Raw genomic sequence first — 25,913 nt, forward strand, 5'->3', positions numbered from 1 at the left:
GAGGTTTCCACGGCGGTGAGTCTGAAGATGGCTGTCTTGTGGTTTGTTGCGCTGTGTAGACTGGTAGAAATTTACCGACGTTTCACAGGTCCTTGCTGCCTCCATTATCACTCATTGCCCTGATGATGGAGGTGGCAACGACACTGAACCGTCGGTAAACTTCTACCAGACTACACGGTGCAACAATCCAGAACACAGCCATCTTCACGGATTTTGACAAAATTCGATTTTCGGCTGTCTACAGTAAAAGTTGTTACATGAATGTAATTTTTAAACATATTGATCCCAAACTAAATTGAACAAGGAAAGATATAAAATGCCATATGACTGAATGAGAAAGATTGATACTTAATGGTTTGTACAATAACTCAAAGTTTTTGTTACAAATGAAATATGGCTGCCACTGTGGCACCAGTGCCAGAGAAAGAACTTTACAGGATCAGAAATAGTTGTAAGACTTGAGGTTCTCACAGCAGTGAGTATGAAGATTTCTGTCTTCTGGGTTATTGCGCTGTGTAGTCTGGTCGATGTTAACCAACGTTTCAGAGGTCATACTGCCTCCGTCATCGCCCTGATGACGGAGGCAGTATGACCTCTGAAACGTTGGTTAACATCGACCAGACTACACAGCGCAATAACCCAGAAGACAGAAATCTTCAGAAATAGTTACCTGCATGTTGAAATTTGAAGAAACTTAACGTAAGGTAAAGCAATTCAAACAAGGTAATCAATTTACAATTGGCACAAATTGTGTATCAAAGCTTGTTACTTTGTACGATGAAAAGGATAGGAAGATGGCCTAACAGAGGAACCATGTGATATGTTCTGGTGTTACTTCAATGTAGTTGGATGTAGGCAATCTGATTTTTCAGCAAGATGGTGCCCCACTCCATAGTTCCTTACTGACACCTTTCCAAAACAATGACCTGGATGTGGCAGACACATTCTATGGAGATCCAGGTCTCCAGATCTAACTCTGTCTACATTTGGGCTCTTTCAATGACAAGGTTGATGCACCACCTATGCCATGGGATGTAAAGAGTTTCATGACAGTATTGGATATGCCACACTCTGGTAGATCACGATATTTTGTGGCAGGAAGTAGAATCATATTGGTATTTTATTTTATTTATTCATTCATATAGCAAATTTATAAGTTACTATAACAAGAAATGGCTTATTACCTTAACACAAAAATGAAGGATGAAAGAGTTTATTCTTTTTAATTAGACCCCTTTATTTTGGTAATGCATAATTAAATAAACATAAGGACATTAATCTCCTGTTTTATTATATGTAGTTGATGTATGTGAATAAGTATAAAATATTAAATGCTTATATAATGCTGAGTTGTTCCTGAAAATTAAAATATAATATACAAGAGATCTGATTTTCAGGTTTTCTACTGTCACAATATAACAGGGGTGGACAAACAAATACAGATGACACAGGACAGACCAGAGATACTATGAATGTGTAATTACACCGAACAATGCAAAGTATCAACATTTTCACGTCTACATCAATCTGGTTTCGATGCCCTGATTTACACACTGAAATTTGTTTGTATCAATAAAACACTAATGTAAATGTTATATTTAAAAGAGATATATGGAAGATGATGTAAGTAATCTTGTACTGACACATTCACTCCCATACAAGTAAATAAAAATCCTGTTTTACAGGTCATCCACTTTTTAAGTCAGTGAGATGCTTCTATGTTAAAATTAAAATAATTTTAATTCTTTCATGGTCAACTACTGGAAGGCACATTATATACTAATATGTCAACTGGCTAAGTAGTTCTCAGCACCATATAAAATCTGTAAGTTCAGGACCACATACAAAACATTACCCCACTATACCCTAGCTTGAGCAAACTGAATTCATTCCATACCATCACAACACATAACTTTAAAATTACCAAATTACTTTAATATTATCCTCCAAACTATGTCTGGTTCTTCCAAGATGTCTCTACCTTGCAGGTTTTCTAAAAACAACATGTTTCTCATCTTGGACCACAAAGAATTAAAACTAAAAACTATGACAATAAAAATTACAAACTTAATACTGCTTAAAATCTCTTTCTTCTGTGACGGAAACAATGCAGTTTTTAACCATCATTGATATGTTTTAAAAATTGAGACTACTCTACTCTAATAGTACCTACATGGTTTACCATGGATGTAATATACCTCTATATGAGTATGTTCAGGGTATAAGTAAAAGGTTTAATATCTGTAATGGAAGAACAAACTTTTAGCTTACATTTACTATTTTACCACACAGATTCTCATATCCACAAGCCTGTCCATGTCTCAATCCCACTAATACATTTTAATCAACATTTTCATGAAACTTGGTATGAACATCATGTCACTACAGGACACCCCACTTCTGTGCTCTTTAATTTGATACTATTAATAAAACCAATAATGTACAGACTTGTGCCCCTTACTGCAGATTCCCAAAATTTTGTGTAGAAAACAGATAAAAAAAAAGCAACTTCTGGTGAGGAAACATTTCTTGTTACCAAAATTTATTCAGTGTAACAAACTGTGTCTATTGTGTGTCAGTGCTACCAGTGTATTATTACATCATATCCATCAACAGTGGAAGTAAACAAAAGATCAAAAGTGCTAGTATTATTGTTTATCAACAATCAGGTATACCTTCAGCCTTCACTAACCTTCAGTTGTTCATATCCTCTGTTCATGCTTCTGTACTCTATCAAGGCTGACCTGCTAAGCAAACATCTGTCAAGATTTAAAAGTTTTCCTATTAACTATCTAGTCCTGCATACCTCGTAACTTAACTGCACATGAAATTACCTGCGGGGATAATTGTAGCATTAACATTCTGCAAACAGAGTAGTATGTCAAAGTTTATGAAATGCTAAACTTCATGGACACTGAATGATTCTTAAATTAGTTAACAATACAATTAAAACTGCAAATCATTGGATGAGATGGAAAATGATCATAAATGATAAGCAGGTCATAGCTTTAGTACAGAGGCAGTTGTGGCATATGTCATCTATGTGGCATCTAAGAGTCCTATTGCTACACCAGTCTGCTGAGGGCAAGTAATTAAAAAACACAAAAAATCAGATGGCATTCAGTGGAAAAATGTTCATACCTTGCTTCTTGATAACTGGAGATACACTTATGCAGACAGAATTGATACCATATGAATTTTTTTATCATGAAATGAAGAAAGTAGCAGGAGAAATGGGTTAAAAAGCAAATATTTTGTGAAAATGACAAAGAAATATAGAAACTGAACTGCATATACATGTGGGAATATCCTATTGAGACTTATAGTACGCAGTTTGGCTATGCAGTGGTTCTTCTTTCGTCTTAAAAATTTGTCTCCACAGAAGCAAGGCTGCAGAGAACTGACACAAATATGTGAGGTCCACATATATAACAGCAAATATATTAAAATACTGCACACAATGCAAACAGACAACACAACAGATATAATTTAATAATAACAATCCTCCCAAGTTCATATTAAAATACAAAAGTAACAAAGATAAAATATATACAGAGGGAATAAAAAGTAGAAATAAAAAAATTAAAACCACATATAAGACATGCAGGAACATTTCATGAAAGGCACTGTTACTCAACACCACCCCTGTAAATGGTTTAGTCAAATGATACTGGCCAAAAACATTCCATATTGTAATTCTATCACTAATCCCTTATAAGAGGTGATATAACAATATATATGTAATAAATGCCATGCAATTCTTGCTGACACATGAAAATAAAACAAGCTTCTGACAATGAGGGGGCAGAATTTTTCCTCACTCCACATTTGCAGAATTTTATTAATCGATGTAATTCTGCTTTCAGGTATAAAGCAAACAGTGGGCAACACACAGATTTTAATTGATGAAAAATGTCATGCAATTTCTTTGCTGTAGATTTAATTTATACTGGCACAAGAGCTCAGCTGCATTGTGCCTACTGTTTACAAAATTAAACATTAACATGAAAAGAGGCAGTATAAATTCCTGAAATGGAACATAAGAGCAACTTTCCCAGAAAAGACATCAAAATACTCACCCATAAAAAAATCAACACATAAATTCAATATGAGAAAAACTGGAATATTCTTACAATGAAGGAAAATTGTTCTTTGGTTACTAAATGACATGTATGCTAATATCACCAATGAGGCGAGGATATGAATATGGATGCTGGGTAGGTTACAAATTTGAGAAATTAGGAAACATACACACAGAGCAACAATTCTAGCACATTTGCCAGAACTTGACCTTAAATCTTTGTGAATGGCACTAGTGAAATCAGCGTTGTGTGGGTGGCAGTAACTCCCCAGGCAACCAACACAGTCAGAAGATTCCCCATCCAGTCACACCCACATGAAGAAAGCACATAGGTGTTCATGTAAAATGCCAGTTATTGTAACCAAAACTGAAAATTTGTTCAGCTGTCCTTAAGATGTTATATACGGACAGACAGATGATATGGTGACATTAATAGGCGCCCTTTTAAAACTTTCAGTTGCTACACAAGTCTGTCTGAAGATTCCATTCCAGCATTTATCAGAACACAGGAAACCATAAAAATTTCAACAATGAGATTCTCACAGCAGCAAATATGAAGATGCTTGTCTTCTGGTTCGTTGTGCAGTGTAGTCTGAAAGCACCTGGTAGCAAGAACCTCTGAAATGTTGATAAACTTCTACCATACTACATGGTGTAACAACTCAGAAGACAGCCATCTTCAGTAATGGTAATTGGTAGCAAAGTTGAGGTATGTACAAAACAAGATGAGAGTATTACCAGTATACTAACTGTTTCAGCCAGAAGTAAGTTAATGTAAAACAGATTTCAACTCTGCTAACTGCTGGCAAAGCTAGATGAACACTACCACTAATGCTATACATCCTGCAGATACTAGTTGTTAGAGGATCATATACAGACAACTTTCTTGAAAGCAAATAGATTTCATGGTATCTCCAGTCCTCCTAAAAGAATGCTACTTCGGTATCTTACAACAGAACTGCTTCTTACCTACTGCTCGTCAATTCAGTCACTGCATCACAAATTCTAAAAGCCTGAAGACACAATTTAACACATCTGGTTTTTGTGTTCAGATCCATCTAAGCACTAAGCTTAGTGATCTGTTTATTGCACACAATTTGCTTCATCCCCACTCATTTGTGGCACACCTGTTTGATTACCAGTGATGTAGAGATATGGAGTGCTTAACAGTTCTGAAACAGAATGAGAAAACACCATCTATATCTTGCGTAAAAGTCGGTTATTCAACCAAACGAGAACTAAAGGTTGAGGTAGTCAGATGTCCTGGGAAGTACTTGCTGCTCTACGTTTTCAAAATGCTTCTATACCAATAAGAAGAATGGAAAGGCGTGCTCACAGATGTTCTTAGCACCACACCATACAGGCCACTGTTGCACAAATGTGATTCTAGGGATTGTGTTCCACATTAGGCCACTCTTGCAATGTGATCTGAAATCACTGTTGCACATGTTCCAACAATTTGATACCACCCTCTGTTGTTCAACAACGTATTACAATATCCCAATTTTTGCAGAACAATTAGCCCTATGAATGCAGGCTGCCTGCCTCATAGGAAGGCCCACAAGGTATTCATTGTTCATGCTAGTGTGAAGAACACCTAAAATGATAAAATGTGTAATGAAATTTAATGATTCCATCTGTGGCTATATTCTGTCACCAAAGCTTTCCAATTTCTGAAAGTTATTAAATGCAGTCTTAAAATTACATAATGTTACTTTGCTGGTATTTTCCAACACACACAGTTTTTAGATGACATTTATCTGCAATTGCTTACTCAATAGATTCATATCTAATCTCCATACCTGGAGGCGACCTCCTCCATCTGCAACCTGACGATGCGCCATGCTATGGTGAAATGGGACCTACTTAATATGGGAAGGAAGATGTATATTTTCAAAAAAATGTAAAAGTAGACCTACTCAACTTTTTAAGATTTTGCAATGAAGAGCAATTGTAAATACACCAGTCCTTAAAACAGAACACGACGAAACTTGGCCATTTAGGTAAAACTGATTATGAGGGACAAACAAATAGAAATATACACCTTTCTTTCATGAGTAATGGTGAACTGTTGTGCACATTACTGGCATTTCTGTTGTTCAACTCTGTATTTGTGACACAAACACCAAAGAGAATTTCTGAATTTACATGTTCCATATGCATATTCATGATACATGATCATTAGTCTATGCATCTCATGTCCTCTCTTTTGATTGGTTTAGATTTTCATCCAAAAATGTCTTTTCCACTAATGTTTCTGCCTATCACACCATTTCTTTAGCATCTGAATGATGTCAGAAATTGATAACTATCAGAAAAATTAACAAAATTATATTAATTTAAATATGAATTTAATTGACTAATCAGAACTAGATTTTTGTAAAAAAAAGATATAAATTAACATTTAAACTGACTCTATTAAACAGAATCCTTCTTGAGAAGCTAACAGTTGTTCATCTAGTCAAAGAACTTGAAGGTATTTCCAAGTTTAAAACAATCTGAATGAAAACAGAAAAATGTTTTACATAAAAGCACAGACACTAATGAGATGAACACTTTATATTTTTTGCTTGAGGTATCTTACCTAATTAACTGCAAAACTGCCTGACTTTTTGATTAATCCTGCTTTTCAAGGAATGCCCAGTCCAGAGACTGATCTTCATTCAAGACCCTGCGGTAGTGCTGGAAACTTTCGTTCATCAAATCCTGAGTCCTAAAATAAACACAACATCTTGCTGACTGACAGAGTCATATATTATTTAATGACACTGCTTGAAAAGCATGCATTATGAGAAGGAAGTATTTCATGGTACTGTCTTTGACTTCAATAATATTGAGGAAAACAATGAATTTTCTTGCAGCATGAACTAAGATAGCTCAGTCAGTATGGTGACTAGGATCTTAATATTTTAAAATTTCTGAAAGATAACCCATATTTTAGAAAACTCGTAGTTGTTCAATTTGAGTTTCACTTCATATAATGAATATAGACATTTTATACATTATGTGCATGTGTTGCACTAGCATACAGCTAAACTGTTTGCACTGGATTTAAAGTCTGGATAGCAGCAGGCCTATAATTACAGAAATTACATGCTCTATTCCCACACAACAAAGATTAACATATACCAGGTCTGTTTCCTTCCACATTCACAATAATCCATTAATAATCTTCCTGTCAATTATATATCAAAGTTAGATGACATTCACAGCTGAGATACTGTCATTATATACACAAAAGCAGACCAAATTGCATCAAGACAAATGAAAACTGGGACTGAGAAATTTAAATAGAAATTATGGTATTTGTATGAAGGTTATAAAAACACTACTTACGCATATCTCAATGAAACATTGTAATCGATCATTGCTGAACTATCACATTGTGAATTTGATAAGGATACTGACATCTGTTCAGGTGGGTCTCTGTAAGCCTGATCATTAGACACCAATGCTGGCTGTACAGATGATGCAGTAAGCCTAAATTGTTTTGGTTCTGTGAAACTGTGTTCACTAGTTGGCACCAAGATTTCAGTTTTGTCTTCTCTATTATCTATACTCATACTAGTGGACAAAGGCTGTGATGTAGTAATTACAACTGGGCGATATACTGCATGAGATTTTGTAAGATTTCTTGGTACTGTGAATCCATTACAAGAATCTTGTGTCTGGAAAAGAACAGAAACTGAGATGAAGATGACTGTCTTCTGAGATGTAGCACAGTGTAGTCTGGTGAAGTTTACTACTTTCAGAGGTGCTTACTGCCTCCAGCATCAGGGTTATAATGGAGGCAGTTTGTACCTCTGAAATGTTAGTAAACTTCACCAGACTACACAGTGATACAACCCAGAAGACACTCACCACTGTGAGAACCTGAAATCATATTTAGAAACTAAGATGTCACTAAAATCAACCACCGATTGACGAGCAAATTAAGGAAAGAAAGTGGAGGTGGATTGGCCACACATTGCGCAAGCAACCTGGAGCAGTTGAAAAGACAGCACTGGACTGGAATCCGCAGGGAACACGGAGACCGGGCCGTCCGAGGAAGACATAGAAGAGAACGGTGGAAGAAGAGGCTATGGAAGCTGGTAAAACTTGGAGTGAAATGAAACGCTTGGCTGTCAACATAACTAGATGGAAGGTCTTTACTGCTGCCCTATGCTCCACTAGGAGTAACAGGAAATAACTAACTAACTAAGATGTCACTAAAAATTAATAACAGGACATCCCTTATGTCATATTAATTGAATAATTAGAATAAATGTAATTACCACACAAAAACAAAACTGGTAATTTGAACTTCATACGATTAGCAGCATATGAAATGAAAAACTGACAAGGCCATGTAATTTATTCTTAATACAGATTCTCCACAGGAAATATTGAAAAGGAAGTCCTGTTTCTATATAATATGATTGTAATTAACATAAAAGGAAAGAGGGAGAGACTAATAAAGGGCCAAGAAACAAACCCCCTGAGATACAAACTCACCATCTGCAGCCATATGTCATGCTGCCTGTCCAGCTGGGTTTGCTTCAGTTCCATCTGTACTTTGTTTATCACCTGGACTGAAGAATTCAGTGGGTTCCAAAGCTGTTCAATTTCCATCTGAACATCTATCACTTGCCTGCAATGTAATAATTACATACTAGAGAAGATGCCTTTATAAGAAACATATATGAGATGTGACTAAAGTAATGAAAGTGAGTCACATGTGTGACTTGTGGAGAAAGACAAGCGATCACAGTAGATATATCAGAACATGTTTCAACTGCATATTTCAGTCATGTACTAGCAGTTGTGATAAACAGAAGTGCATGTTGTTTCAACCACCAACCAACAAACTTCATTACAGTGAGAAAACAAACAGCACTGTCAATTTATTAACCCTTCAGCTTGGGAGCATTTAAATCCCAAGTCTATACCGTGCTGTGGGAGGAGTATCTGCTTGGGGATTTAATTTTGAGCTGAAAGTGCATCATTTTACTTATATGGGCACAACTTCCCTAATAATTGATGAATTTTAGTGAAACTTTGATCGAAATGTTCACAACACACTATGCTTTATAGAACGGTAAAAAATTTACCTTAAAAGTTGAGTTTTGTGTGGAATATCTTGAAACGGCTATCAACACAGAGACCAGCCTCACAATCAGGACACCAAAACACTGTCTTTCACACACAGGTAAATCATCGATTACACTTGATTCATCATCTGAATCGAACACGCTACTTTCGGAATCAGTTAGAGGTTCGTCTACACTTCTAGCAATGTCTTGAGGAGACAAAAAACGCCTGCTACTCGAAGCCATAATCACGGCTGACTGACGGCAGATATGTACTATAGAATTCTGTTCATACCAAGGGGAGAACAGAGAATGCATTGACTAAGGTCGTTGACATCATATACCGTTAGAAAGCTTGGAATGTGTCCTACACAGCCGTCGTAACCTTAACTATATTACTCCATTTGTCTTCCCTAGAGAGAGCCACAAAGCAGAGGCAGAATGCAGTTGAGTTCAAAAATCGATCTATATTTCAAAGTCGAAAAACACTGGTAAAATCGATCTGTCAGAGTCATGTTATATATCAATTGATAGCCAGATTTTTTCTCTACATGGCTACTGGATCCAGAATACATAAAATACAAGGTCAGTCGCTACGAAGAAGGAGAAGTCTTAGCGCGCATTATGCGAGCAGTGCTCGGCACTCCACGCCATGGGATGACTACGTCATGACGAGCGATGTTCGGCACTCCACGCTGAAGGGTTAATGTCACACATTTGGGATGGGGGAGGAAAAAAAAAAAAGAAAAAAACTTTTTCCAGCACTTTTGTCATAATGAGCAATTTATAATTATACACCACTTCATTTCTATAAGTTGTTACATTGCATACACTAAGCTATTTATAGTTGGTGGTGGGTAACACACCCTGTGCTTTGAGAGTCTACATTCCAGAATGTACTATTTGTGTCATTTATCTTGGTGTCTTATTAAAGTAGCGATTCTAGGAGGGAAGAATATTACAATGACATACACTGTCTCATTACTTAATAGTTGTACATTATTTATTGCATAAATTTACTATTGTGTGTCAAGTTACCTTTAAATTTTTTTGTTTATGATTATGATTATTAACCCCCAATCCTCCAAACAAACAAACAAACAGACACACATACAGTCAGACAAACAAACAAATAACAAACACAGGCTAAAGTATGAGAGCTGTACAGTACAGAAAAGTTTTGACAGTGATTTATATAAGGATGAAAACTAAAGTTAGCTACTGGCATTTCCTCATCTCCAGATGATATGACTCTACTTACTGCAAATGAGCATTAAATGTTTTGTCCCTCAGAAGCTTATCCCGATGCTTTAAACAGTTGTACACAATCTTCACCATTTCAACGTTGTCTGTCTGTTCGTACCGATTTTCCTTTGGTCGCCGACGCAAACTGTCATAGCGTTTCTGGCCTTCTTCAAGACTGAAACAAATAATAATGGAAAGAAATATTCAGAAACATGTTTATTTTTTGTTATGCATGATAAACAGTAACTTCAAGGCAATGCATGCACCACAAAACAATATATATAGTACCCATAACAACATCTACACCATGACAGCAACAACAAAAATAATCTACCAATCTGATGTGATTTCCTAATCACTCATACCTTAACCAACTACATTTAATTAAATTTTGTATGTACAAAGATATAACTGATAACTAGTATTTATCACATTAACAGTCAGATTTCACAAATTTTAAAATTAAACGAGTTTCGACACCTTTCATAATTCAATTCTAATATTTCTAAAAGGATAAACATCTTAAGAATTAAATTTGGAGCCAGCAAACTCTAAACAGCCTAATTCATGATAATAACTGAATTTTGGATAGCCTACAGCCCCAGTGCACGTAAATACCGGTACCTTCATGGTTACCTGTACTGACCTCCACACACAGAATAACATAACATTCAAATAGCAGACATAATGAGAAGCATCTTCACACTTACAGTGACATAAGAACCTCATGGTCTGCCATCTTTGTGTATGGGTTTCTCTGAAGGTCCATGGTCTTGCCATTTGCCACATCACATTTACTTTCAAGCTGACTCACTATTTCCTTCAGTTTTGCTATCCTTCTACCAACAGAAGCATTCATTTTACTCCATGAATGCATCACTTCTTCAGAAACTGTTATAAAATAAAAGCAACATGAGTCTATGAGAATACCAAACACACTAATGGAAAATATAACATACAACAACTTATAAGGAAATCCATTTAAGTCAGTGACTGTACTGTGACTGTATGGCAACCACCCAAGTAACGTAATAACGTAAACAAGTTGTTGCTGTTGTTGGTATTATCATTACTGTTATGATGATGATCTCCTGTGTTGTGATATCACGTGGACTCACAGGTGGATACCAACATTTTGGAGAAACACACTGCCTTCAGGGCTGAATATGGAGACAGTATGTTTCTCAGAAATGCTGTTACCTACCTATGAGTTCACAACCCAGAATAACAACATTAGCATCTTAATAACTGTGGGAAACTCAAATCATACAACTATTATTACTACACTGTAAATAAAATCCAGATATTTGAGTGTGGTTCATGGTTGACCTGAACAATTTTTTAAATTTAAACTAAACACATACATGTCAGAATCACCAAACTATTACTCTTTTTCAATAATGTGTCCCCCTACACTGACACATTTTTGCCAATGCCATGGCAAGGCACTGATGCTGGCAGCAAAGAGAAAAGTAGGCCGACTGCACAACCAATTCAGGATATGATGTCATTGTGGTGCCATTCCAAACTGGACCTCCTTGATTCTGGAGTGAACTAGTGTATCCGTCTCATCACATGTCAATATTTGCTTCAGAAATTTGTTTCCCTCCAGTTCAGTCCAGTCCAGATGGTCGGCAGACACAAGAACGGGTTGTGCCTTATGGTCAAATATCAGCATATTTGGGACCCACTGTACACACACTTCCATAAAAAACAAGTGTTCACAAATACTTGAGTCCACACTCCCAACACTTTTGAACACTGTGGCTGCATTTTAATTCGTCTGTTTTCCAAAATCACATCAACGTGACAAATGTTCGTATCTGTGAGACCTGTTGGCTGCACATGACCATGTGGCTAGTTAGCAACCTGTTCCAAGGCCTTCAGAAAATTTGTTCTACCAGTCATACACATTTGCACGTTATAAGGTCTCTTCCCCATATTGTGCACTTAACCTGTGGAGAATACGACCCACTTTCACCACCTAGAAATCTGATGATACAGCGCTGTTCTATGCTCGGAGTGACAGAGTCCAACACCATTTCGTACTGATTTTCACATGAATATGCAAAGAGTATGGCTATGTGTGGGAGTGAGAGCAGTGTTGCCACCACGAAGGGTATATCGTCATTCTGGTCAGAATTTTTTTTTGGGAGGGTGGGAAGCAACTGTGAACCACCCTTGTACACTGGCACCGCAATAATAACAGTACAGAATTCCAACTCCAAATATGTGCATTCTGGTCCCCAGTATCTTAAAGCATGCTTTGTACATTTCACTTTTAATATAATGCTGAATGCTGTTAATTTGTTTAATGTGAAAAAGACTTACAAAATCCAATTTTCTTTGCTTGATCTTCATCAAAATGGAGGGACTCTAGGATCAACTGCAATTGTGCCTCCACTTGCTGGAGATGGCTAACCACTGCCTGTGTTTGTTCATTCAATTTGGCATTGCTGGAGATGACATGAAGCCTGCAATATGAAAATAGAGAACAATGACACCTGAACATGGGATCTCAAACATGACAGTCCATTAGAAATTAACTTCTTCACAGGTGATTTAAGAATGCTCTATCAATTTGAAATGTTATATAAAACTGATGAGATGGAAGAAAACTTACATACAGAGAGACAAAAAGCATGAGAGTGAAAGCAGCAATGGCCTATTTATTGCATTTATCTAGAAGGGCTGAGGTGGGTACTAGGGTTTGTCAGTTTTTAAAAACCGGGTTTAAAAACCGGTTGTTTTGGATAAATTTGTAAAATTCAAAAACCGGTTTTTAAAATTTAAAAAACCGGTTTTAGATACTAGAATTAATATGGAAAAACTAGTTAATTAATTAATTAATTAAAAACGTTAATATTTTGACTTGAAATCGCCTCGGGCACAAGCATATTGTAGTAAAACTAATCTTCATGAGTCAGGCGAATGTTTGACATGCAAATCCACAAACGCATTCTATTTTTAATTTCGTAAAAAGATAAGTTTAGAAGAAATTATAGCAAAACTTGCTGCAATGGATGGATTGTCCATTAATAGCATTACAACAAGCTCATTCATACAAGAGTCTTTGCAACAACGGGGATATTCATTACCAAAAAACAACTCTCGAGTAATGGATCTCATTCATAAGTTTTATGACAATGCCAAACGTGAAATTATAAATGAATTGGATTGTATTAAGAAGAATGGGAAAATTTTTTCTATAACTTTAGATGAGTGGACTAGCAAAAGAAATCACAGATATTTGAATATCAACGTACACCATTTTGCGGAAGATTTTAATTTGGGCTTAGTTCCAATAACTAGTTCCCGCGATGCTAAGAAAACATTAGAATTAGTTTCTGAGAGGCTACAAATTTTTAACTTGGATCTAGCAACTGACATAGTTTATAATTCATATTTTGTACGGATTTTAGTTATCTTAGTTTTTTATTTGGTTTTGTATAGAGTATATTTTATTTTGTTATATTTTTGTAGTTCCATAAATATTAAATAAACTGAAAAAATTTAAAATAAGTATAAATATTTTTTTAATGTTTTAACTATATTTTGTTTTGTTTTTTGTAAAAATTTGAAAACAGTTTTTTTTTGGAAATACTGGAATTCGAATACCGGTTTTTTCAAAAGTCGGTTTTTGTATAAACCCTAGTGGGTACAAATGTGATTGGTGGCCCATCAGGGTCTATGGCTATTAGCACCTGTACAACATTCAATGTCAAAGTTCACAACCTGACAACAGATAACATCAGAACATATACGCTAGTGTGTAAAGTACCCTGACAGTGAAACTGAAGACAAACTAGCAAAGTTTCTATACAAGGACTGTATGTTAAAAGGCGATAAAAACACAACAGCCTGTGACAGGGCCTTTCTAAATTATTAGAGAAGAGTGGTACATTAAAAATGATAAAGATATGCCAGTCTATAAAGGGTCCTGTCAATGATACCATGAAACAGTGTGAATGAAGACAGAGGTAAGGATTAATGCACCTCAGCCAAAGAAGCTGGGATGATTAGAATTTTAAAAAGACATAAAATACAATAATTTAATCAGGGCTGCAAGCCCCATGCTACGAAAGAATGCCACAACATTAGACATGTCAAGGATGCTGTGCAAAGTACCATGCAGATGAAATATGCAGTGTCTCTCTCATAATGTAGGCACTCCATCAGAATACATAAAACAGGAAAGGGTGTCCCAGTCTGTACAAATAGGTACTAATTCATGACAACAAATGCTGATGTGTCAGGCAAGTAGGACAAATACAAATGTGTGTGACCATGACTTCGTCCTACCTAATGGAGATGAACGAAGATTACCATACATTTATGGATGATTGCAAGGAACATTCTCAGTATGAAGCAGGAATGATAACCACTCAACTGTAGCACTGTCAAAATATTTTATAAGTTACACTCATAAGGAAGGTAGCATACATCAACAAATTCAATGTTAATAATGCAATGGTTTTTATCAGATTTTTTGTTTCCCAAAATATGGCATGTTTCTCATCAGTAGTGGATTTAGAAGCAATTCAACATGCCTACTGACATTTCATAAATACCTATATTTAGTTATATTTCACATTTCTATTATGGAAAAGTGGCCTAATCCTTCCAAGCATAGTTTATAAAGTATTTCTGAAGTTAAACTTGCTATACTATGGAGAAAATTTAAAACTTAGTATCATAGAGTTCATGAGAAATACTAAAATACTGGTGCTGAGGTACATATAATGTATACACCAAGAGAGGTTTGGTGCAGAGACAGTCAATAGGTACCAATGTGTCAAGTGTGTAGCCCAATGTAGACCATGTGATTAGCACTTCCTTTTGGAGATGTAGCATGAAGACTGCCACACTGCTATGGCAGGCTTTATCTCTCACAGTCTGGGTATCCGAATCTGACTGTCAACTGGATAAAAATGATCAGTACAGCACAGATAAATTGACTGGGTCATCTGGTATTAAATGGTATACACAAACGCCTACATTCATCCATCCATCCATCCAGACTAAAATATTTTAATTACAATTTCTACTTACATCTTCACTCTGTATGCTTGGAGGAACGCATGATACAGTTCCATTTCTTGTTGCAAGAAGAACACAGCATGAGCCCACGCTCTCTTCTGATGAACAAATTCTACTTTGTTACGAGGCTCCTCCATCATCTTACTCACAGTTTGAGGCACACTGGGAGCAAAATTCTGTATTGCCAGTGACCCACGATGATATACATAGACCATAGTGTTCACGTTCTGCAAAGATAAATGTTTTGTTATGAAGGAGAGACTACATGCTTTGTTGAAGCAAGCAACTATACTAATGTTAGTATAGGTACCCACAGTAAAAGCTTGGGAGACATGGAATGTGTCTCATGAGAAAACAAGATCTGTAATCATGGTGAAGACCACCTGTCCAGGGTATGGTTAACCTGGTATAACAACCCTGATCCTCTGCGTTAAGGGTTCATATGAGACCAGTTACATCAATCACAAAGAACTCACAAACCGGACACCAAGAAGAGCATTTCCACATTATGATGTCCTACATATGAATGACCAAGCAAACAAATGAAAACATTACACCTACCTTAATATTTTAATAATTCAGTCATATGAACAAAGTGAATAGAAAACATGCTTTTGATCAGTGTTCATTATGTTAGCCTGCTTCTCACTTTGATCCATGACGGATTTATGGAGGATACAGTGGCAGTAGAGATCTTTCTCTGAGAATGTGTTTCTTCCCGCCAAACTTAATTCCACCAATGACTCACGCTCATATACTACCAACACTGTCAAGTACAATAGGCCTAACTAATCAGCTCATTATCACAACCTCAGTCCTCAGCTGGGTGTCACCTCTGACATAACATCAGATAAAAAGTTATGTAAACTAAACAGAAACTAAAGTATTAAAAATATATTAAAATTAGCCGTCAATCACAATATAATATAATTAAAAGATTAAAATATCATTTTACGTTCCCTAGCGAGTACTCGATTTACATGTGGAACATGTGTAGCTTCGAAGGCGATCAGATACCGCCCTAGTTCTAACCTTAAATTTACCTTCCGCAGGCTAATTTTAATATATTTTTAATACTATTTAAATAAATCACAATATGACGCATCTACAATATCTTAGAAACTAAAGTAATCTCTCAACAATATCTGTGAATTGACAGTTAGTTCTCTTATTACACCAATATTACTATATCTGAGCAAAGCACAGAGTGAGGATGAATAATGGAAAAATATTAATATCAGATGAAATGTATTTTACGAAACAAACAGCATAAAATAAATGTGGAAATAATGACAGAAATAATTTTATGTAACACATTAAAACATATTGGAATAAACAAATTTAAAAAAATAAATTCTGCCAAGATAACAAAACAAGCTAGTAAAGGTATGCACAGTGTAACAATTATGGAGCATTTTAACAGAATTTGACTTTTGACCTTTGGAAATGGCACCAGGAGCATAAAGGTCTGGGGTGGTATAACAGCATTCAGTGAGGGGCCACCGGAGGGGTGGTAACAGCACACTGACATAGTCACAAGCTATTGACAGGTGCTTGCAACAGTTTTTCTACATAACATTAGTACTGTCCAATCTCAATGAAAACTGAAATGTCTCAATGTTCAGAAAAATTATAAAATATCAAATGTAATCAAAATTGGTTTATCCATTCTTAAGTTGCTTCTTGTACGGGGACAGACCAACAGATGAACAGACAAATGGTTGGAGAAACTTTAATAGGTACTTTCAAGGTTGCAGACCTGCCCACAAATGATGAAACAATTTCATCTGATGGGAAGAAGGCACTTGGGATAGTTGAAGGATAATGATAAATATTTTATCTCAAATCAAGCCACATAGTAATAAACACTGACCTGGTTATTAAGGGTTTGTGGTACCCAACACTGGCATGCCTCCTTGCTTATGTCAAATGGCTGACCTGAAGAAAGCAGGAGTTCTTGTTCCTGAACTGGAATTCTAGTGTCACGTTCTATCCATGTTTGGAGTGTACTGACTGCTGTTGAATCATCGATCTCATAACTCAAATTCTGATATGATGGCACAGAGAAAACGTTTATAATCTATAATTAGGAAAAAAAAAAAACATTTGTATTATACAACAATAAAATATTGACAGTACTTTACAAATAAAACTTAAGTAACAAACCTTCTTGCTTAGAATATCTTCTATTAAATCAAATACAACAATTTGGAGTTCTTTGTTTCTGTTCAGGATACGTCCTCGTTTTGCTGCATCCCACTCGAGTAAAAGTTTCAGCCACTTCTCCACATAACATTTCAGACAACTGCCAACAGAAGAAATTAAAAATGCAATTTAATAGTCACTTGTGATGATGTAATTATAGAAAAGAATACAGCACTATATGAAAATGTCTCAGCATTTCAGAAAATAAAATTGAAATATAATATTGGAAATTACATACTAAATAATTTCTTTCATTTAACAATACTTTATCAACTGGTTCAAGGAGAATGAAATGAGTAAGCACAAAGCACACAGGTGTTAGGCATGGACGATAAGAGGATTCCCGAGGTCATTAAAAATAACGACGTTGAAGAAACAGCCACTAGACCATGCAGAGAGACCAAATAAGGAAAGATATACAAAAGAAGGGGGGATAAAGCAGTACACAGGGAAGCTTTGTCAAAATATGACTTGGAAATATCAGTGATTGATAATTAAGATGTAAAACTGGAGTTGGTAGTAGTACTGTTATAAATTCTGTACTATAGCACACTAACCCTAAATTATAGTAAGAAGGAATCCTATAAAACAGTTTACTTAGCAAAAATCCTAATTTAACTCCACTCCTTCTAAAGACAAATACTGAAAGGACAAGTAGTATAGACTTTTTTAAGGAAATCAATATATTTTTTAACACTTGTTCATAGTTTTCAACGCTGGAGTTCAGTGTGTATCTTTGGCTTCTGGGTGACAGCCATGTCCAATGTTTGGTGTTAACCAACATTTCAACAAATACTGCAGTTGCCACCCACCTTTAAAATGGGAACTACAACGTTTGCCAATGCAATGGTTAACACCAAGTGCAGCTCTCATCTGAAAGCCAGAGTTATACAAATTTTTTAAAATAATTCTTTAAAAATTATATTCTCCTGAAATCTTACAAAATGACCATTTTGCACCAAACTCTAGATAAAACAGCCCCCTGTAAGTTATGTTAGAAAAACTGAACAGAGGTAAAGGAGGGTATAGAAAAAAACATAACTATATCAGTTTAACCACTTGTGGTTTAGATTACTCTCTGTTTGTTCAATCATTATTGCACTTCTAATATAAAATACATTCTGTATAACATATGCAAATTATTATGGATATACTATACATAGAAGTATGAAAACACCAGCTTTGTCACAAAAAAAATGCTGTTCACCAGACAACCTTTTGTGTGACAAGCTCAATGCACAAATGCTTATGTGGTAGACACTAGGTCACTCAATAACAACACTGGTAAGTAACAAGAAATGTACATCTCATCAGAGTAGGCTGTTATACACACATCTCCTCTAACTCTGCAATCAGTGTCTTTAATGGCACCTGCATTCATTAGTGTGTCTACCTATAATTTACATATTATGGATGTAATATTTCATACCTTCATAAACTGTGACAAAATTCTGTAAAAAATTCACCTTGAAATATGATTCTGAAGAAAAAGTTCTTTGCTGAATACAATAGTGCCATCTTCAGCCTTGTATGCACAGATGTCATCTGAAGACTTTTCCCTCACGTGAGTCATCCTAAAACCAGTTCGTCATGTTAACGATGTGTCCTTAAATCAGCACAAATTTTTCAGTCACAGTAATTTTTAAATAATTTTCAATGTGCCCATTCCAAATACACAAGGAGCTTCTGTTATTAGATGAGTAAAAAAATTGTCAGTGGAACCACGGTTCCGGAGAATTTGACGTAAATACGTCTATACGGAAAGGAAGTTTATATATTGGCTTTATTCTAAATATTTCCTTTATACATGCTTTACAATTGAGATAAGTTTTATTAAGACATTGCTTATTCAACTTGAATTAGTTACGCTTAAGATGGGTCTGTGGTAGCTGAATGAAATGTAAGGTAAGGTAAGGTAAGGTAATGTAATGTTTGATAGGTAAAAACAATGCCGAGTAAACAGATGACGTTTCCTAGGTAACAAAAATGCTTGAATGCTTAACTTGAATTAGTTACGCTTAAGATTTGTCTGTGGTAGATGAATGTAATGTAAAGTAATGTATTTTAATGTAATGTAATGAAATGTAATGTAACGTTTCCTAGGTAACACAACAATGCCAAGTAAACAGATTACATTTCGTAGGTAACAATAATGCCGAGTAAACAGACGACGTTCCCTAGGTAACCATTGTTACACTTTTTCGTTCCCTTTTTTCGTTACACTTTTTTGCCGAATGACCCTTCCTTATAGACGTATTTACGTCAAAAAACACGTACTGAGTTTATACAGAGTACGCAGAATAAAACGCTAACTCAGAATTGTAACAATACTCATAACACCTTATGTTCAATTACTTCTGATTAATTAATTTTTAGCTTATTTATTAAGACTGTTTCAACTGTACAGGTTATATTATCATTAAATAACATGGAAAGAGGAACCATATTATTAATTTGGTTCAGATTTAGAAGTCATAATGTATTTCAAGGTACTATCCTGGCATTTGTCTGGAGTGATTGAATGTCAAGGAAAAATATGGAAACCTGGTATCTTAAAAATACTACTACAAATAACTACTGTGAGGAGGCATCCACCAGTTAATTAATATATATAAGATAAATGTTCAGTGCCTTCAAGTTTTTTGTTATGAAGTCCTGCACAAAAAAGAAATCCATACATATAAAGAAGTGGTTTCGGTGTACCCATTGAATGGAATATTGTTTCCAAAAATAAATCACGCAAACCACCATTCCACAGCAATAAAGAAAGCTGAGTGTCCACTACAGAATGCAATACTTAACACTTAAATAGTGGCCAAACTCTGTGATGGAATATTATGACAAGTTATTAAAATAAAGGCCCATAGCTATTTTGCAGTACAGACCATGAAACAGGAGCCATGTTAGGTAAGAATGGACGAACACCTGTTATCACTTCATGTGAGACCAAACCAAGGCTCCAATAGTCTACTGAGTAGTTGTACCTGGAAGCAACAGTGATAATTAGCAACATGTAACTACATACAATCATTTGCAAAAGGACACATGGGTAAAGATTCAGGTTAGTAGAAATTAACATACGTTTTACTCATGAACAATTCTGGGGCCAAATACTGCAGGGTACCAACAAATGAAGTGCAGATGCTGCTTTGATCCAGTTCTTTGGCATATCCCAGGTCTATCAGTTTGTACACAATCTGAAAAATAATTATGTTAATAGCAGATCAACTGACCCAGTGATGATATGAGGGAGAATAATCACCTTAATTACACAGATGTGATCATGTGCTGGCCTATGAAAGTCATAAGGTTTTCACAGTGGTCTGTATCTAATTATTGCTACAATTTTTAGTAATGACACTGTGTTGTAGTGAACTGGTTTAAAGTTTTGGAGAAACTGATGTCTCAATCTGTGGGGTGAGGTAATGAAACAGTAACCTGGTACTGTTATTTATAGCTATGGGTCACAAAACAGTGGAGAATTACACTTGGAAATACAATACTGTATTCACACAAATCTCCCACTGGACTCTATCCTCAGAAAGCTAATTATCATCCTATATCAAATCTAAAACTTCTTGACGATGGTAAAGAGTCAATTGAATAAAAATTTACTTGGATATTATCCATCGTCTAGAAATAAAACGTAAAACGACGTTTCGGAGATGAGGCTCTATCTCCGTCTTCAGGTTCCTACACAGTTGGGCCCACTAGATAGAACTAATCCCTATCTCCGGACAAATTAAAAAGTGAAAGTCCCAGAATAAAAAGGCATAACCACACCATCAATCCGTGGGACGTAAAAGAATAGTATGTAGAAAACTAAATTCATAAACGCCAATAAAACCAGAAGACAAAAACTCACAAAAGGTGGGAATAAATACACATGAATATTAACTTGAAACTCGATGCCCACCTTGGATTTCTTGAGAGATGACAGGTATCCAAATAGGAGATAAATCCAAACTAGGCTGGCTGATAGGATTGGCGAGTAGTGCCATGTGTGCCGCCTCCTTGAGTAGGAACCTGAAGACGGAGATAGAGCCTCATCTCCGAAACGTCGTTTTACGTTTTATTACTAGACAATGGATAATATCCAAGTAAATTTTTATTCAATTAATTATCATCCTGTTTTCTCTTAGCTCTACCAATAAGTCTCTTCCCTTCAAGTTTGTGCATTATCTGTTTCTCACATGTGCTCCATGGTCTTACCATCTCATCTGTCTTTATTTAATCAACTTAGTAATGTTTATTAATATAAGGAAGCAGCACATGTGGCCTTCACAAAGCACTGAGCCAGATGCAAAGTGACATCTTTCTGATGTGGCTACCAATCATCAAGACAAAAGTTGACTATCTACAACACCATACTGCAGAACCTAAGTAATAGTTTACACTGCCACCTACCGACTACATGCCATCTCAGCAGCACGGAATGAAGTTACCTATGGGAGCCACTCATTACTGTATACACCATCAAATTTGTTTGGTTACACACCACATGGTACATTTTGCAGGAAAGTCAGTTACAACTAATATGAACTTACCCTATCTTCTTCTTGTTGCAGAACTATGTTTTCTGGCTTGAGATCTCTGTGAGTGATTTTCATGGAGTGTAAGTACTGAACTGCACTTTTCACATCTGATATCAGTGACCGAACTTCTGCTTCACACAGACCGCAGCAGTTTTCACTTCGGTTTAAAACCTGAAGAAGACAGTTTAATAAAAATCAATTTAACAAAATTCTACAATATATGTATACATGTCTACAGAAAACAAGTTACTGACCAAAAAAAAAGTAACATAATATTTAAACTGCCCTGATTTATGTGTCCTTTACAAAGTATTAAAGCACAGAAATAACCAAATAATATCAAATCTTACCTGTCTAAGATCACCTTTTGAACAAAATTCCATGCACATTAATGGAAGCTTTGAACGTAGGACTGCAAGATCTGGTGGTACTGCAATTGCTTTAACAACATTTGGGTGATTCAAACGCTGCATTATTTCCACCTCTTTGGACCATCTTTCTTTATGTTTCTCAGTCAAAATTGCATCTGTGCCTGTCCTACATTTTTTCAGAGCTGAAAATGATAACATTAAATGCACAAAAAAATCCTGTAATATGAAATATACTTTAAGTATAATGTTTTATTAGGACCATCATAATTAATTGATACATCATTTAATTGTACAAATGTACATTTGCTTTAGACAGAATGATGATTATATACAACATACAGTCTTATATATCACATTTGGTGAAATATTTGTGTATATATTATGACAACTTTATAATACTTATATATTTTTATTTACAATTACTATGTACAATATAGATTCAATTTACTGTGCAAAGAGCACTTTCTTAACCTACAAACAAAAAGGAAAGGCATTAGTACCTTCATAAGAAAGTAAAGTTATAAATTGAAAACTGATGGTAAAATGCTCAATATAAATCATGCCTGATGTGAGATAAGTTATGACCAACAGAACCAAAATATATACAACACAAATCAAGATGAGCCTGACATGAATGAAGCTGTACCTCACCAATCATTTCATCCTTTGTCTTGTGTCGCCATAAAGTGACCTGCCCAAAACCACCACTCCCAAGGACTCTCTCTCTCACCCAGTTTGCAACCTCCAATGGTTCATCAGCAGCCATTTTGGACATCTTAAATAAAACAGAAAGTAACCTAACCACAAAAGATCACCATCAGGATTGCTTCAAATAACTATTAGCCTCCCGAAATCAAATTTCTGATACATCAAAATTAGTATACAAAAACATAACAAACTGTCCTCATAATGTCCAATACTGGAAACCATTTTAACTGAAGTGCAGTTTGTCCATGATAATAGTCAGTATCAAGCCAACACATTACATTAAATTATGATTTGTACTGAAGATGAAAACAAATCCTGTTTTCAAAACATTGTATACATTTTAACCTTAGTGAAACATGTTAATATTTCAGAATAAAATAATAATTCTTAATTAAATATATACTTTATGAACAATAGTTAAATTGTGCATTGTTAATATAGGGGGGTCTATATGAGTATAATGTAGAAGTAACTGTATTAGTTCCTTAACAATTCTGATCAAATAATTTTATATAATCACTACCAATATCATATGATGTCAAAGTTGACAGAAATGAAACTTCTTCGTGGTGCACAGTTTTCTGATTTATTGCAGTATTACTGTTGCAAATCACACTGAAAGTACAAAGTTTGTAGCACTTAAAAAAATCTTCACAGGACTGAAGCCAAATTCTTACCAAATGCACCAATATAAAACCAACTGCCTGACTCCATACTCCTACCAAACCTCACCATAGCCTTGTTCACATTTCTTGCTATCAGAGTTGCCACTAAAAAAATTGCATTTCAATTTTTTCTGCATCACACAAACAATGAACTCATCCAGACATTGCTTAATATATGAGGAATAGATTGCTGCAAGTTCCACTTTTAATCAAAATGTAATTTCATAGAAAAAATATTGTTAGCTATGTAACCTGATGCACTCTTCAATTAGTTGTTCAACAGCAAAGATTCACTGTATTAGTTTATTATGGGATATATGATAATGTACAAGGTAAAATATCATGTCAGAACTACATTAGAAAAATTATGTGATTACAAGTAGACTATTTGATTAACATGATAACGTTTCCAGCAAATTTGTCTAAGTGACATGCCCACTATTTTAAATCTTTACTGCCATCCCACTGTGACAGGATACGATATTGTTGGAATTATAAGTAACTATTTTTATAGTGAAAAGCACAACAAAAACCACATTATATAACATGACCACAAGGCAAAATACATATCAGAAGAGGGATACAAGTTCTGTCACAGAGAGTTCATCAGAATATTCACCCTTTCCTCATATTTTGATCATTACATCTTACTGTAATCACATCAGATGAGACATAGATTTTTTTTAGTGTTCTGTCTGATGACAGGTCCATATGAACAGGATCTTTCCATCCTTTTCTCGGACTGGGACCTGTTCATATACGTTCTTGGCAGATGATCCAGAAGTGGTTTGCCATTGCCTTCTTCTGTGTGTGAGAGAACATGTGGGAGTGTGAACATATTTTCTAATTAGGTCGATGCAACTCTCAAACACTACATAATGAACCAGAATGGTTCCCCACCCTACTTCATTAATAAAGAGATTACGTTTATGTAAACAAACTAATGTAGACATGCAATACCAATGGCTTCGGTTCTGTTTTGGAAGATTAGGGATGCATATTTTATTAAATTCCTCTCCGTGTCAATGCAAATGAAATGGCACTAACTTTGGGACATGAATCGTTTATAAACCATAACCCATTAAACTGGTAAACGTCAGTAAAACGAAGTACGATAAAAGAACACGAAATATTATGACAATCTGAATTTTATCAATAATGTCACAAATGGATTTCGTACACCAAATTAATGCACAATACCTCAAGTGACGAGAATGTAAAATATGGTAAAACCAGTAATAGAGATAGGTTAAGGTCGTTACATTCGTATCAATTCTTTATTTAACTTTAATTACTTTGAAGATACATTTAAAAATTTAAACTTACAATTTCTCTCCTCAAATTAATTGCTTTCCTTAACACCTAAAACATTTCTTCAGTATATGCATGTACACTCTCCTTACAACATACATAACACTGGCTTATACAGCCCATACATAGAACGAACAGCTGTTTAAGCACGTTTACAAACTTCCAACAAGGTAACCAGATTACAACTTTCGTACTCTATGAAATGCAAAGCAACATTACAGACGTCAAAGAAAACCATAACGATTTGGGTGTTTTCAGAAACTTTACAAATTCCAATGTCACTGCTACTTAGATGAAAAACTTGCACATACAGTAGTCTCATAATTATTATTTGCTATATGATCTAGGAAGCCGGGAGTAAGAATAAATTTACAATCTCAATTACGGAATACAAGGAGATTGTAGAAACGAAGACGTGCTTCAAATAGCTAATCCAGCATTTACTACAATACAGATTACTAGATATCAATACAATGTCTTCAACTTGTAAAGGAGTTGGACTTGCTTGCAAAAACTAAAAAAAGGAGATTATTAAAAAACAAAATAAACACCTGCAAATATTCAATCCTATCTTCACTGTACCTCCTGAACACTGGAGGGAGGGGGAACATTAAAACTACAATTACATGCATATCATCCCATAATAAACACTAAAATGCTTTGATCTGATACTTGCTGTTATC

At 35.3% G+C, this 25,913-nt stretch overlaps 1 protein-coding gene across 2 annotated transcripts; it reads right to left on the reverse strand.

Moving 5' to 3' along the window:
- Positions 1–1,112: 1,112 nt before the first annotated feature.
- IKKbeta (inhibitor of nuclear factor kappa B kinase subunit beta) lies at positions 1,113–25,500 on the reverse strand. Of its 2 annotated transcripts, none has more exons than XM_022081209.2 (17): positions 25,246–25,500; positions 23,198–23,321; positions 22,526–22,728; positions 22,188–22,346; positions 20,722–20,837; positions 20,526–20,624; positions 19,107–19,214; positions 17,602–17,740; positions 17,309–17,515; positions 15,448–15,662; positions 12,727–12,869; positions 11,106–11,286; positions 10,412–10,570; positions 8,576–8,711; positions 7,418–7,749; positions 6,666–6,794; positions 1,113–5,253 (listed from the first exon to the last, which is right to left on the reverse strand). In XM_022081209.2, exons 2-16 carry the CDS (start codon positions 23,319–23,321, stop codon positions 6,698–6,700), a joined length of 2,418 nt encoding a protein of 805 aa, XP_021936901.2. In that variant the 5' UTR covers positions 25,246–25,500; the 3' UTR covers positions 1,113–5,253; positions 6,666–6,697. The 2 variants fall into 2 exon arrangements, with proteins under 2 accessions (XP_021936901.2, XP_021936902.2); XM_022081210.2 differs by having other exon boundaries at positions 23,193–23,321.
- Between the last annotated feature and the right edge of the window lie 413 nt (positions 25,501–25,913).

This window comes from Zootermopsis nevadensis, unplaced genomic scaffold (assembly GCF_977971745.1).
Source record: "Zootermopsis nevadensis isolate Lab colony 2312 unplaced genomic scaffold, Znev_1.0 Znev_ptg000003l, whole genome shotgun sequence".
Classification (NCBI taxonomy): domain Eukaryota; kingdom Metazoa; phylum Arthropoda; class Insecta; order Blattodea; family Termopsidae; genus Zootermopsis; species Zootermopsis nevadensis.

Coding starts and splice junctions, on each gene's coding strand:
- IKKbeta (XM_022081209.2), bottom strand. CDS start 23,321: ATGTCCAAAATGGCTGCTGATGAACCATTGGAGGTTGCAAACTGGGTG. Junction 11,287..12,726: donor AGCAAAGAAAATTGGATTTT/GTAAGTCTTTTT, acceptor ATTTTATAACAG/TTTCTGAAGAAGTGATGCAT. Junction 10,571..11,105: donor CATGAGGTTCTTATGTCACT/GTAAGTGTGAAG, acceptor TATTTGTTTCAG/TCTTGAAGAAGGCCAGAAAC.